General features: G+C 43.4%; 1 protein-coding gene across 1 annotated transcript in view; it reads left to right on the forward strand.

Annotated features, from left to right (window-relative positions):
- The window catches only part of LOC134346289 (endophilin-A1-like), a 187,918-nt gene that overhangs the window by 138,876 nt on the left and 33,469 nt on the right, over window positions 1-15,573 (forward strand). The window contains exons 3-4 of the mRNA XM_063047638.1: window positions 8,398-8,470; window positions 14,274-14,417. Of these exons, the coding sequence (XP_062903708.1) occupies window positions 8,398-8,470; window positions 14,274-14,417 (217 nt within the window). The remainder of the gene's footprint in view (window positions 1-8,397; window positions 8,471-14,273; window positions 14,418-15,573) is intronic.

Consider the following 15,573-nt stretch of genomic DNA (forward strand, 5'->3'; position numbering starts at 1 on the left):
TTTTGCTTCACGGTCAGTATGGAAATTGGGCATGGAAGCAGACCAATTGGCCCACAAAATCTATGCTGACCATCAGGCACCCATGGATACCAATCTGACACTGATACTACTTATTCACCTCAAATTTTCATTCACTGAATGTTAGGGGCAATTTACAGTGTCCATTTAACCTATCAAACTGCACCTCTTTGTGATGTGAGATGGAAGTGGAGCACCCAGGGGAAACGCTTGCAGTCAGAAGGAGAATGTGCAAACCGCACACAGACAGCACTGGAGGTTTGGTTCACACCTGGGCTGCTGGGTCTCTGAAGCAGCCGGTCGACTCATTGCATGTCTGTGCTGCCTTGTGTCTGTGAAGCTAAAATAAGTGAAGTTGCTGGCCAATTGCAGTGAAATTCTGCATTATCCTCACACCTGGTCTGCACCCTTCACCCTCCCTTCCTTTGCCAGTGGCTGTAGCCGTTTGCTAAGTTTCAAAGTGGATTTTCCTGTGCGGGGCAAGGACCATAGAGACCCAGTTAAGTTGGTGTCCCATAAGTTAAAAACTTTTTGCTTTGTTGCTTTTCCTTAGGACCCCCTGCCCAACCCATCTGATCACCATCAAGACCCTAATCTCAGCAGACGTCGGGACCCACATCCTCGGATGCGCCAACATAGTAGTCATAGTCATAGTCATACTTTATTGATCCCGGGGGAAATTGGTTTTTGTTACAGTTGCACCATAAATAATAAATAGTAATAGAACCATAAATAGTTAAATAGTAATATGTAAATTATGCCAGTAAATTATCAAATAAGTCCAGGACCAGCCTATTGGCTCAGGGTGTCTGACACTCTGTGCTGCATCTCGGTGGAATGAGTCTCTGGCTGAATGTACTCCTGTGCCCACCCAGTACATTATGTAGTGGATGGGAGACTTTGACCAAGATGCCATGCAACTTAGACAGCATCCTCTTTTCAGACACCACCGTGAGATAGTCCAGTTCCATCCCCACAACATCACTGGCCTTACGAATGAGTTTGTTGATTCTGTTGGTGTCTGCTACCCTCAGCCTGCTGCCCCAGCACACAACAGCAAACATGATAGCACTGGCCACCACAGACTCGTAGAACATCCTCAGCATCGTCCGGCAGATGTTAAAGGACCTCAGTCTCCTCAGGAAATAGAGACGGCTCTGACCCTTCTTGTAGACAGCCTCAGTGTTCTTCGACCAGTCCAGTTTATTGTCAATTCATATCCCCAGGTATTTGTAATCCTCCACCATGTCCACACTGACCCCCTGGATGGAAACAGGGGTCACCAGTACCTTAGCTCTCCTCAGGTCTACCACCAGCTCCTTAGTCTTTTTCACATGAAGCTGCAGATAATTCTGCTCACACCATGTGACAGAGTTTCCTACCGTAGCCCTGTACTCAGCCTCATCTCCCTTGCTGATGCATCCAACTATGGCAGAGTCATCAGAAAACTTCTGAAGATGACAAGACTCTGTACAGTAGTTGGAAGTCCGAGGTGTAAATGGTGAAGAGAAAGGGAGACAAGACAGTCCCCTGTGGAGCCCCAGTGCTGCTGATCACTCTATCGGACACACAGTGTTGCAAGCACACGTACTGTGGTCTGCCAGTCAGGTAATCAAGAATCCATGATACCAGGGAAGCATCCACCTGCATCGCTGTCAGCTTCTCCCCCAGCAGAGCAGGGCGGATGGTGTTGAACACACTGGAGAAGTCAAAAAACATGACCCTCACAGTGCTCGCTGGCTTGTCCAGGTGGGTGTAGATATGGTTCAGCAGGTAGACGATGGCATCCTCACCTCCTAGTCGGGGCTGGTAGGTGAACTGGAGGGGATCTAAGTGTGGCCTGACCATAGGCCGGAGCAGCTCCAGTACGTCTCTCCAGGGTCTTCATGATGTGGGAGGTCAATGCCACTGGTCTGTAGTCATTGAGGCCGCTGGGGCGCGGCGCCTTTGGCACAGGGACGAGGCAGGACATCTTCCACAGTACAGGAACCCTCCGGAGCCTCAGGCTCAGGTTGAATACATGGCGAAGTACTCCACATAGCTGAGGGACACAGGCTTTGAGCACCCTGGTACTGACACCATCCGGTCCTGCAGCCTTGCTTGGGTTGAGACATTTCAGCTGTCTTCTCGCCTGTTCAGCTGTGAAGCCCACTGTGGTGGTTTCGTGTGGGGAAGGGGTATAGTCATGAGAGCAGGGTGGGGGACTGTGAGAAGGGGTAGGAGGGGAGAGTGGAATATTTGTTGGTTGGGGGCCGACGACAGATGGCTCATGTGGGGGATGGGCAGGGGCCACAGTGTCAAATCTGTTAAAGAACAGGTTAAGTTCATTGGCCCTGTCCACACTGCCTTCAGCTCCTCTGTTGCTAGTTTGCCGGTACCCAGTGATGGTCCTCATCCCCCTCCAGACCTTTCTCATGTTGTTCTGCTGGAGTTTCCACTCAAGCTTCCTCCTGTACCTTTCTTTAGCCTCCCTGATCCTGGCTTTCAGGTCCCTCTGTATTGCCCTCAGCTCCTCCCTGTTTCCATCTCTAAACGCCCTCTTTTTAGTGTTCAGGATGTCCTTAATGTCCTTGGTCACCCATGGCTTGTTATTTGAATAACAAAGGACATTTCTTGTCGTGTTACCGTGAGAAAAAAAATACAACAAATAACTAAGTTAAAAAGTTTAAAAGTAAGAAATTATGGAGCAACTGTAACCGGCTGCATGCACGACCGGCGCATGCGCACAAGCATGACTCCTGACCTACTTGCTGTCCTTTCAGTCCCCCAGTTGTGCAGCGAACAGGGTGTTGAGTTCTGAGTGTGTTTGACAAGTACACTGTGTCAGAAACTGTTCAGGGGAGATGGACTCGCAGGAGAGAACAACAATGACAATCCAATTTATGGTGCCATTGTGTGCGCTGCTGGGGGTGGGGGGGCGGTAGGCAATATTGTGAGAGCAATGGTGAGAATGGCCTTTTGTGTGTGGTTCCAGCTGCCAGCAACTGTAGTCTCTAGTGTCATTATTTTATTCTTTTCCTTTTCACGAGACTGTTGGTTTTCTTGCATTTCTGGAAAACAAATTATTTCCTATTTAAAATTCTACATTCCCCTTTCCTGCTGTCGAAGAACCTCTAGCTCTTTCCCTCACTTTCTTTCTTTTTCTCTCTCTCTCACATGCACATCATGCATGTGCATAATTTGCACTCCATACTGGCACTTTGGCACAAACACAGATCTATGCATATATTCAGAGAACAACGTTGTGACTCCACAATCAGTCAAGCATAATCTATCTGTGATAATTAAAATAATAAATCTGAACAATAATCCTGCCAGGAGAATTTCTATTGTTCAATATATCATCCAAAGATTTCAGCCAGTGTTAGTGTTTTTCTTTGAGCTAATTCCTGTAAGATTAATATGGGTTTCTCAATGAGGAATGAATTTACAATGGAATTATTTGTGGTACTGATCCCAGAACAATGCTGCGATCCTGGCTAATCATTGAGAATGGGCTCTATTAGGTTTCGTAAATCCAAAACATATAAACTAATTGAAAAGAAAACACGGAGCTGGGAATAATGTATCTAACTTAGTTTTTACTTTAAGCGAGGTACGTACGTATCACATGGTAGCGTCATGACATATGCAATTCACGTGTTTTACTTATAACCCATAATGAATTATTTAGATGAACAAGAATGCTTAATCAAACTATATATTTACAATATTACTCAAATCTTACTAAAATACTAAATACACAATTCTCCTCCCTGCTGGCTATAAACTAAAACTCAATATAAAATGCTTCTCACTTTATATATAGTGTATTCTACGCAGTACAACTGTTATATAGACATCGTCAGCATAGTAAGTTTTGAATTGTCACATTCTGGCCTAAAGATTTAATTGCTGTGGAGGATTTCTTGCTCTTGTGGGATAACATTTCTTCCTGACAAGGGGAGGACGTTGCTCTGCTTGGCCAGTGCCCTACGGCTGTGTGACAATCTCAGGTTATTGGGCCTCCTCCCTGGTGGTTGTGGGAGTTAACTCTGAAACAACAGGAAGTGGTTTTTCGAGGTCTGGTTTTCTTTGATCTTGATGTGATGGCATCTCAATCATTGCATGGTAAGCTTCACTGGACAATGTGGATCATAATGCCTGAGTACAACGTCTGACTCTGCCGTTTCTTTAACTTTTGGAATACCACCTCACATGCTTTATCCATTGCCATTTTTCCCGACTTGTAGTAATGAGTTTAAGGAGTGGAACCAGGAACACAGTAACCAGGTTTGACAGGCTGTAGAAAGGTTTGCCTTCTATCCTGGGCAGAGGGTATTGATCTACTTTCAATACTGGGTTGATGGTGATCTTAAGATCACTGCGGACCCCATTCTTCTTGGCTACTGAGACCACTGGTGTTGCCCATGGACTCCACTCAACCTTGGAAAGAATTTCTTCAGCCTCCATGCAACCTAGCTCACTGACTACTTTGTCACGGATGGTATAAGGAGCCAGATGAGCTTTGTAAAACTTGGATGTGGCATTTTCATTTAACAATATGTCTGAGTTTTCCAATGCTGTGGCATCTGCCAGTTGACTCTATTGCAGGACATATGGCGTGAAAATGGTGATATGGATCTCCAATCACGTTGTACTTGTCTCAGCCAATCACAACCCCACAATGCTGGTCCTCCTATTTTACCACATACAGGCTCAATATGGTTGGTTAGTTGTTGTATTTCACTGTTATGGATGTCATTCACACAGGAAGTTAACTTTTCTCCAGTATACATTTTTAGCTGAATGTCTGCATGCTTCATTTCAGTTCAGTATCTCCGAAATGTTGTTTAAACTTATTTTGTGGAATGACTGAAGCAGCCAAGCTCGTGCCCAATTCCATTTTAAATTAATTGGCAATTCACTTCTGGTGTAAGCCATATTGATTGTCTTTTGTTAGTTTTCACATTTTAAATCTCAAGGCTATCCTGTCCTGTGTCACTCTCGTTATTATTGGATTTTTTTTATCAACAGCATGCAGATTAGTGCTCTTTTTGAAACTGCAATTTGACTTTTTATCTTTTTCGCTTTCCTATGCAATCCATTTACATTTGTCTGCTTGACATGCTCTTTGTATGCGTCCCACTTTGTTGTATTTCCTGCAAGTTTCATATTTAACCCTTTCTGAGCTCCTGCCACAACGGTAACACAATTTGTTCAGCCTGGCCAGTGTTTGTTTAGGCATTGCAATTTTGTTCACACTTGCTTTAATTCCTGACTGCAACTCAATTATGTCTCTATCTGCTGTTTCAATTGATACAGCTATTTCAATTGCTCTTTTAATTGTTAGCTGTGCTTCTGTTAGGAGCCACTTTAGAGTGCTTTCTTTTTGAATTCCACAAACTAAGGAATCCATCAGTGCATTACTAAGCCTATTACTGAACTAACAATACTCAGACAATCTCTTCAATTCAGCCACGTATGCTGAAATAGACACCCCTTCCTTTTGATTCTGTTTATGGAACATTTTGGCTAGTTTGGTTGGAACAGTCAAACTTCAAAGCAAACAGTATGCTTTTCCACCCAATGCACTTAGCAAAACTGGTACTCGCTTTTTATTGGCTATTTCCTTTGATTCTAATTACTGCTTGATTCTCTCAGTATACATGTGCCTATTATCTATTGTGCAATCAAACACATCTATCCTTCAGATGTAGCCAGCCATTTCTACTTTTTGAAAATTATCAGTTACATGGTACTCATTATTTATGAACCCATGAATTTGTCCATTTTCTGTCTTTTTTTTAACTCTAACATCTTCTCCTCTCGCATGATGCACTTTTATTTAACTGAAACATCTCACTGTGTTTCAACAGGCAGGTAGTCATCTCAGATTCATTTCAAAAATACCTCATCACCACTGTTATGTTTTGTAACTCCAAAATACAAAAACTAATTGAAAGGAAAGCATGGATCCAGGAATAACATATCTAACTTTGACTTTACTTTAAGCTAGGTGCAAAAGTATTATGTGGTTAGATCATGGCATATGCAATTCACGTATTTTATGTATAATCCGTAATGAATTATTTAAATGAACAAGAAGGCTTAATCAAACAACATGTTTAAAATATTAATCAAATATTACAGAAATATTAAATACACAACAGGACTGCATTGAAATTAACTCTGACATTTAGCTTGTATAATTAAAACACAGCTGGTGCGAATTTGAGTCTGACTAATTTGTGTGTGGGGAGAATACTGTAAACCAGTAGTCTGGTTTCTGGACAGTTTATCTGTTCCTGCTTACATTTATTCACAAATCAGCTTAGCGGATACTGAGTGATTGGAAGCATACCTAATATGAATAAATGTGTTTTATCGAAATGCAGTGTCGTCTTCATGAGAGTTTGAGCTCCGGACTGTAAAGTTTACTTGAAACTGAATCCAAAGTGATTTCAGTCCCAACTATGATATTAAAGTCCTGTGGGCAGATAGAGAAAGCTTATACAGCTGAAGAAAGCCATGCTGGAGAACACAGATTCAGATTGATCCACCAAGTAAAGTTACTCTTTCCCACACTTAATAGAGGCCAAGTTTTGCAACCTTTCTTCGGCCATGTCTCATCAACCTGCTTGGGACACTTCAGCAGCTGGACCACATTATGTAAATGTAAATATAAAATAAAATGAAGATAAAATAAAGGAAGAGTATTCCAAAGTCAGCGCCATACTGCAAAAAGCACCTCCTGAGATGAAAAAAACAGTATTTCATGGCAGCTTTTGGAGTTTGAACTGCAGCGGCCAATGAGTGAACGGGAGCATGACAAAAAGAGGAGACTTCACACAATGAATGGGATTAATTAGCAAGGGCCAATAAAAATAAGGCAGGTGCAGGCAGAGTAGCCATTGTATGAGTGGGCCAGTGTTAGAGTGGGGAGGCTCTGGCTCTGGCTCATCAGTTTTAGGTGATATAGGATTGGGCACGTGGCCAAGTGGTTAAGGCGTTCGACTAGCGATCTGAAGGTCGTGAGTTCGAGTCCCAGCCAAGGCTGCGTGTTGTGTTCTTGAGCAAGGCACTTAATCACACAGTACTCTGCAACGACACTGGTGCCAAGCTGTATGGGTCCTAATGCCCTTCCCTTGGACAACAGTGGTGTCGTGGAGAGGGGAGACTTGCAGCATGGGCAACTGCCAGTCTTCCATACAACCTTGCCCAGACCTGCGCCCTGGAGAGTGAAGACTTTCCATGCACAGATCCATGATCTCGCAAGACTAACGGATGCCTTTTAAATTTTAGGCTTGGGCAAGGTAAGTATCTGGTAAGTTTTTGTTCTTCGTTGTTCATTCTTCGCCTTAGTACATTGAGAATGGCTCTAGTTGGACTTCTGGGAGACCTCCATGTGTTCTTTTGATGTTTCTTTGCTTCGTGGCTGGAGATGAATCTCAAGGTTGTATAATTCATACATACTTTGATAATAAATATACTTTGAACTTTGATAGATTCTTGATTAGTCAGGGCATGAAGGGTTATGGGGATAAGGCAGGAGATTGGGGCTGAGTGGGAAATGGATCAGGCATGATGAAATGGAGGAGCAAACTTGATGGGCCAAATGGCCAAATTCTGCTCCTATATCTTATGGTCCTGTGGCCTTAAACACCTGTGCTATTGTGAAGCATAGAAGTTATCTGTGCCAAGAGTAAGAATTTCAAGTTGTATGCTGTATGCATTCTCTGATGTTAAATTGATCTATTGAAATTGAACCATTGAAACAAAACCCCAGAGATTCACATCATTTTATTGAGTTTTCATGTTTCCAATCTGACACAGTTCAGGCTATCTGTACCTTCAGTTATGCCAGTTTATATGATGTTCCGGTAAATTTGTCATTTTGTAAACTATACAAGATCAGGTTTGTTCCAAAGTCTGATAATAAGCTCTGAATCTCTAATAGACTCTAAGACTGAGTCAGGCTTGGCTGCAGTGCACTCCAAGGTGTCAGCATAGAGAGACCAGTGAGAAATACTCAGAGTATTGGATTAATTCCATCCCAACTGAACCTTTTCCACAGAAGCAGAGACACGAAAATAGAAGGACCTGCAACATTACCTGGATTGCAATGACCTGGGAAACAGTGCAAGAAATACTAAACCTCATCTTAATCAGAGGTTTGTTGGGTTAGATTACCAGTACATGCAGAGCCATGCGTTATGACTGCTTGGCATTGCCACTTCAGTGTTATTTAATAACACTGTAGAATGTTGGGATAAGACTAATGGGATAACAAAGAAGTTCCATTTTATCCCATTAGTGGAGTAAGCCCTACATTCCTGATAAAGCAGCAGATAATAAAACTGTGTCTACTTTAACCTCCTTTTGATTTCTTATTTTCAGAAGGTGGATATCACCAGTCGAGCAGTGATGGAAATAATGACAAAGACAACCGAATACCTGCAGCCCAATCCAGGTACGTAAGGAATAGGAGCTGGAGCTGGTTGTACCTGCTTTGCTATTCACTAAGGTCTTGGCTGATCTGAACATTGATATTGTTCTCTGATGCACATAACCCTTGGTTTCCCTGAAGTCCAAAGACTTGTCTACCTCTTTCTGCCCTGAATATTCTTAATATATTAGCCACTCATGCTCATTGAGATCGAGACGTATAGGAGTCACAACTCTCAAAGAAGTGGACTCCCTCCTCAGCTTAGCTTTAAGGGGATGTTCCTTTATCCTGATACTGTGCCTCCTGGTTCCAGACTTGCCTACCAGGGAAACATCAAAACAGTATCTGCTCTGTCAGCCTCCCTCAGAATGGTTAATGTTTCAATAAGGTCAGCAAGAAGATCACGTAAAATCTATCTTGTGCACTTCCATAGGGTAATAGTGTCACAGCGTAACTGGTGTGCTGTTTTCACACAGTATGCAATCTTTCTTGGAAACTATCAGCAGGGATAAACCTGCAGAATCCATAGTATGCTTTTGTTCTCCTGGGATAACAAACCATTGACTGTAGCCATGCAATATTTAGTAGGTTATTTGCATTGCTTACCCCAGCAAAGGCGTTGTGACTAATCTAATGTGTGTTTAGGTTTAGCTGCTCGAGTCATTGCTCCAGAAATAAACCGGTTTAATAATTCATCGCAACACACACAAAATGCTGGAGGATCTCAGCAGATCAGGCAGCATCTATGGAAATGAACAGATAGTTGCTGTTTTGGGCCGAGACCCTTCTTCAGAACTGGAAAGGAAGGGGGAAGACACCGGAATAAAAAGGTGGGGGTAGGGAAGGAGGACTAGCTGGAAGGTGATAGATGAAACCAGGTAGGTGGGAAAGGTTAAGGGCGGAATCTGATAGGAGAGGAGAGTGGAGCATGACAGAAAGAGGAGAATGAAGGGCACCGGGGGAAGGTGATAGGCAGGGGAGGAGAAGAGGTAGGAGGACAGAGCGGAGAACAGAAGAAGAGGAAAGGATGATGGAAAAAAATTACTGGAAGGAAAAATCACTGTTCATGCCATCAGGTTGGAGGCTACCTAGAGGGAGTATGAGGTGTTGCTACTCCACCCTGAGTGTCCATGGATTGATGTCGGAACAGGAATAGGGATAGGCATTAAAATGGTTGGACATCGGGAGATTCCTCTTTTGCCAGATGGAGCGGAGGTGCTCGACAAAGCAGTTCCCCATTTTATGTCGGATCTCACCAATGTAGAGGAGGCCATATCGGGTGACCCCAACAGATTCACAGCTGAAGTGTTGCCTCACCTGGAGGGCTGTTTGGGGTCCTGTGCGGAGGTGAGGGAGGAGGTGAATGGGCAGGGATAGCTTTTCTGTCACTTGCAGGGATAAGTGCCAAGAGGGAGATTATTGGGGAGAGATGAATGGACAAGGGAATCATAGAGGGAGCGATCCTTGTGGAAAATGGATTGTTCGGGGGAGGTAAGGATGTGTTGGATGGTAGAATTCCGTTGAAGATGGCAGAAATTACAGGGAATGGTGTTTTGATCGTGGAAGCTTATGGGGTGGTAGCTGAGGACTAGAGAAACTATCATTATTAAGGCGGCAAGAAGATGGAATGAGTGTGGATGTCTGGGAAATACAGGACATGTGGTGAGAGCAGCATCAATGGTGGAGGAAGGGAAACCCCATTCTTTAGAGGAGGAGGACACCTCAGATGTCCTGGAAAGAAAAGCCTCATCCTGGGAACAGCTGTGGCAGAAATGGAGGAACTGAGTAAAGGGAGTAATATTTTTATGGGATACAGGCTGGGAAGAGATATAATCAAGATAGTCAAGATGTGGTAGACACTTTGTCTCCAGAGATGGAACCAGAGAGATCAAGAAAGGGGAGAGAGGACTCAGAAATGAACTAGGTGAATTTAAGGGCAAAGTTGATGAAATGGATGAACTCAGCATCGGGTGCATGAAGCAGCACCAATGCAGGCATCAGTGTAGTGCAGGAAGAGTTGGGGAGCATTATCAGGGAAGCCTTGGAACATAGTCTGTTCTACATAGTCATTGAAAAGACAGGCATAGCTGGGGCCCAATTGGGTGCCCATGGCTATGACCTTGAGTTTGGAGAAAGTGGGAGGAGCCAAAGGAAAATTGTTGAGCACGAGGACCTCTTCTGCCAGACGGAGGAGGGTGTGCTATCGAGGATCTGGTCAGGTCTATTATTGAGAAAAAAGTGGAGAGCTTTAAGGCCTTCTGGATGGGGGAGAGACATGTATAGGAACTGGACATCCATGATGAAAATGAGGTGGTCAGGGCCAGGAAATTGAAAGTTATTGAGGACATTGAGAGCACGTGAATTGTTGTGGATGTAGTTGAGAAGGGTCTGAGCTAAGGGGGAGAGAATGGAGTCGAGGTATGCAGACACGAGTTCACTGAGGTAGGAGCAGGCATAGGCAATGGGCCTACCCAGACAGTCATGTTTGTGGATCTTAGGTAGGAGTTCGAAATGAGCAGTGTGGGGTAAAGGAACTATTAGTTTGGTGGTAGTGGATGGGAATTGTCCAGAGTTGATTAGGTTAGTGGTGGTGTCGGAGTCAAGTTTTTGATGGCCCGGAGTGGGGTCCATTTCAAGAGGTAAGTAAGAGAGTTGTTGCCCGGCGTCAGCAAGGTAGAGGTCGGTCTGGCATACAGCAGCACTCCCTTCCTTGTGTATTATGTGTACTGCTGTGCATTATACCCTGGTCCGGAGAAATGTCTCGTTTAGTGCTATACATGTATATAATTAAATGACGATAAACATGAGTTGACTTTAAGGTTGGGATTGGTGTGGAGAGAGTAGAGAGATGTGTTGAAGTTAAGCTAGTTGATGTCTTGTTGGCAGTTAGAGGTAAAAAGATCCAGAGCAGGCAGAGAACCAGAGTGGGGTGTCCAAGAAGAGGAAGGTGTTGGAGACAGGAGAAGGGCTGGGGAATTCTTGCCAAAGAAATAGGCTCGGAGATTGAGGAGATGGAAGAGGAGCTCAGCATTGTGGCAGTGCTGAACTCACTGAGGTGCGGACGAATAGGGACAAAGGTAAGACCCTTACTGAGGACAGAATGTCCTGCCTCAGAGAGGGGAAGGTCAGAGAGAATAGTGAAGACACAGCAGGGATTAAAAGTGGGATCACAGGGAGGGAGGAGAATTAGTAGTATCGGGGGGGGGGTGATTGTTGGAGTGTTCAGGTAGGTAGTTTGGGAGGAAGCTGGAGGCTCTGAGGATCCAAGAGCCTGAGAGACTTGGGGGTTTGAATGTGGTGGTGGGTGAAGGGGAGCCCAGGGGCCCAACGACAGCGAGGAAGGTCTTGACCTGGAAGTAATGGGGCCAAGGTCTGGGCTGGAGCTGGAACTAGAGGCCGCATAATTTGCGGTCTGAAGGCATCTAGGGTCATTGGAATAGGAGTTAGAGACTGGTTGTAGTTTCTATTGCCATGCCTTCCTGTCATTTCAGTTTAAAGACTTTATTTTCTGGAGGAGGTGACAAGCAAAGGACTTCATATGACTATCATCTATACAGCTACATTCTTATTTATATCATGTCCCACCAATTAACAACTTATTTTTCTGTAATACCTTACTAAATTGCTTCCAAAAAACTGCATGCCCCACTAGTAATGAGATTTTAGCAAGGATTCTCTTTCCCTACAAGAAGCAGTAAGGTTTTTCGGTGATATACGTTAAGGGTTATAAGTTTGACGTGAGCGGATGGCAAAGTTTACAGATTGTTAATGGACATATAGGTGATTGAAAAGGGCCTATAAAAATAAGTTAAGTTTAAACAGAGCAGCCATTGTGGGTGCAGCCATAGTCTGAATGAATAATTAAGAGTGCGGAGCTGAGGGACAAAATAGGTCATCTTGAAGATCAGTGTGGTCACCTGTACATGGAATCAAAAGAGATGGAGGAGATCGTAAAAGCAGTTTGTGCATCTCTCTTTACTAGGGAAACTTAACAGGGTGTATAGAAGTGAAGCAAAAGAATAGTAAGATCAAGGACAGTTTCCAGATTACAGTAGAGGAGGTTCTAACTGTCCTCAGGTGAATTAGGTAGTTAAATTCCTGGACCTGACAAGATGTCCTCTCGGGCCTTGTGGGAGTCTAGTGCAGAAATTTCAGGGGCCAGGAAAAAAGATTACTTGTAATTTCCTTTGGCATCTTACTCTTGGCTGAGACTTGGAGGACAGCAAATGTTGTTCCATTGGTCAAGAATGACTAAGAATAAGCCAGGAAATTACAGGCCAGTGAGCCTGATGTCAGTCATGGGTAAATTATTGGAAGATATTCTAAGGGACAGGATATATATAATTATTTGGATAGAAAGGGTCTAATCAGGTATAGTTAACACACCTTTGTGTATGGTAGGTCGTGTCTAACCAATCTCGTAGAGATTTTGAAGAGATTACAAGGAAGGTTGATGAAGGAAAGGCAGTGGGCGATGTCTCCGTGGACTTCATCAAGGCCTTTGATAAAGTTCTGCATGAGAAGATTGTCCAGCAGGTTAAGCATACAGGATGAAGTGGATTCAGCATTGGTTTTAGTGGGAGAAATTAAAGTAGTAATAATTGGTTGTCTCTGACTGGAGGCCTGTGACAAGTGACGTGCAGCAGGGATTTGTGCCGAGTCCATTGTTATCATGCATATTAATGACTTCGATGATAATCTGATAAACTGAGCAAATTTGCAGTTTACGCCAAAATTGGGGGTGTAGTGGACAACGAGGACGGCTATCAAAGCTTGCATTTGGATCGTGATCAACTGGAAAAATGGGCTGAAAATGGCAAATGGGATTTAATGCAGAGAAGTGTGAGATGTTGTACTTGAGAAGGATTTGCACAGTGAATGGTAGAGTACTGAGGTGCGCAGTAGAACAAAAGGATCTGGGAATACAGGTCCATAATTCCTTGAAAGTAGCATCACAGATAGTTTGGTTGTAAAGACGGCTGTTGGCACATTGGCCTTCATAAATCAGTATTGAGTCTGAGTTGAGATGTTATGTTGAGGTTGTATAAGATGTTGGTGAGGCCAAATTTAGAGTATGTGTCACCTACCTACAGGAAAGATATCATTAAGCTTAAAAGCTGATGAAATTCTAAGGGAATATCACAGGGAGGTAGCTATATTGTGCAGAATACCTTTGAATTAGGAGACAAGCCTGGGAATTTTACCCACTGCAAATGGGTCTTTTTAAAAATGCTACCACTGGCACACTGGACTAACATAATACCAGCTACACTGCAGCCCACATTTTGAAGAGAAAAGAGGAGCATTTTTTTGTAGATTGCTCCCACTCTCACCGAAGTATACTTCATTTTTTGAAAATTTTTGAAGAATGTAACTGTGGTTGTGCAACCTCCTCTTTTACACTAACCCATCATACTATTGTGCTAAATACATATGGCCAACGTACCCTTTACACAAAGTCTTTCAGCTTTGGCAGAAGTTGTCAAAACTCCAAGTTAAATATGACAGGGTTTCGGAGGAGAGCTGTCTCAGGCCAATATCTTCACCACAAGGCTGTCCTGAAACAGTGTCTGCTTGCAGTACTGTCCACTGTGCTTCTTGTACAAATCAGACAAATGCCAGCGCCCACTGGAACAAGCATTGAGCATCAGCCCTCCCAGAAGCACATGGCAGCTTATGATTTGAGAACTCTGAGCTGGAGAGATGTTCTCTCATTAAACAATGCACGTATATGTGGAGCAGCATTTATAATTTCACTTGAATGGTGAGCCAAATGTCAGCTAATAGCAAAGTGGGCTGCCTATGATATGTGCTCTTCTGTGTTCAGCCTCCAGAGCAAAACTGACGATGATCAACACAATGTCAAAGATCCGGGGACAGGAGAAGGGACCGGGCTATCCCCAGGCAGAGGGGCTTCTGGGTGAAAGCATGATCAAATTTGGCAAGGAGCTCGGAGAAGAATCTAATTTTGGTGAGTTTTTAGCATCCATTCTCACACATCCAACACAGATACCCAAATGCAAACACACACACACACACACACACACAACTCTAACTCTTGCACATATTCATGTTCCTGTACACATAGTTGAACAGATTCACATATTCAAATATATGTGCATATATTATTCTGGTTACTAAATATGAAACCATTTTTTTTCAAATGTGAAGTAAAATGGGAGAATGGCAGTGATGGGTAGATTTAGAAAAACAATAAATGACCGTACTGGGAAATCCTATTATATGTCATTAATATGAAAGGTGATCCGTGCATTATACTCTGAATTTCTCCTGCATTCCCACTGAGCACAGTTTTGAGTTGGAGTGTTCTATCAATCTTCCTCATTCACATAATGCAAATATTCTTCAGGAAACTGTGCTGCAGTATGATAAGAAGACCCTGAAAAATGCACAGTGATAATGTGTTAGATTGCTTTCCTGTTTTATTTTTAATATATAGTTCATGAAAGGTCTTTCAGATGGATAAATGTTTTTCTGGTTTTGAAGTAAGTTATGAGGACTGGCAAGTCTAGTGTTCTGGTAGTGTGCTTCTCTGTCTGAACTTATGGACTGAGCCTTAGTTCTTGACTGATACCCACTGTCTGATACTGCCTAATGCATTTAGGTTGAGATCAGGATTGGATTTCTAGTAAGTTCATAGACACATGGAAGCAGAACTTTGGTCCATGCCGACCAAGTTGCTTAACTGAGTTAGTCCCATTTGCCCATATCCTTCTCGACCTTCTGTATCCACCTAACTATCAAGATAACTTTGAAGTGTTGTAATTGTACCCGTCTCTACCACTTTCTCCAGCAGCTCACCCCATAAGGTGGCTGTGCTGTATATTCTGTCCTTGCTCACCCAGGAAGAACATTGGTATCAGTGTGATCATATCGTCAGTGAACAATGCAGCAAAGATAGAAGTAGAGCAATGTCTACTGTGGCTACCTGGAAATGGAAAGCACTAAAAGCAGGGTTCAGAGTATGATTCAGTCTACCAAGAAATTTGTCAGAAGGCATTGGGCTTTTGAAGACAGTACAACTGAAAATCAGGGCAGACTGTGTTTGTGACCCACAGCTTGCATTGCAACATATTTCATCTCCCTGTCCGATTCCCTTTTCCAGT

The sequence above is a fragment of the Mobula hypostoma genome, chromosome 5 (genome assembly GCF_963921235.1).
Source record: "Mobula hypostoma chromosome 5, sMobHyp1.1, whole genome shotgun sequence".
NCBI lineage: Eukaryota > Metazoa > Chordata > Chondrichthyes > Myliobatiformes > Myliobatidae > Mobula > Mobula hypostoma.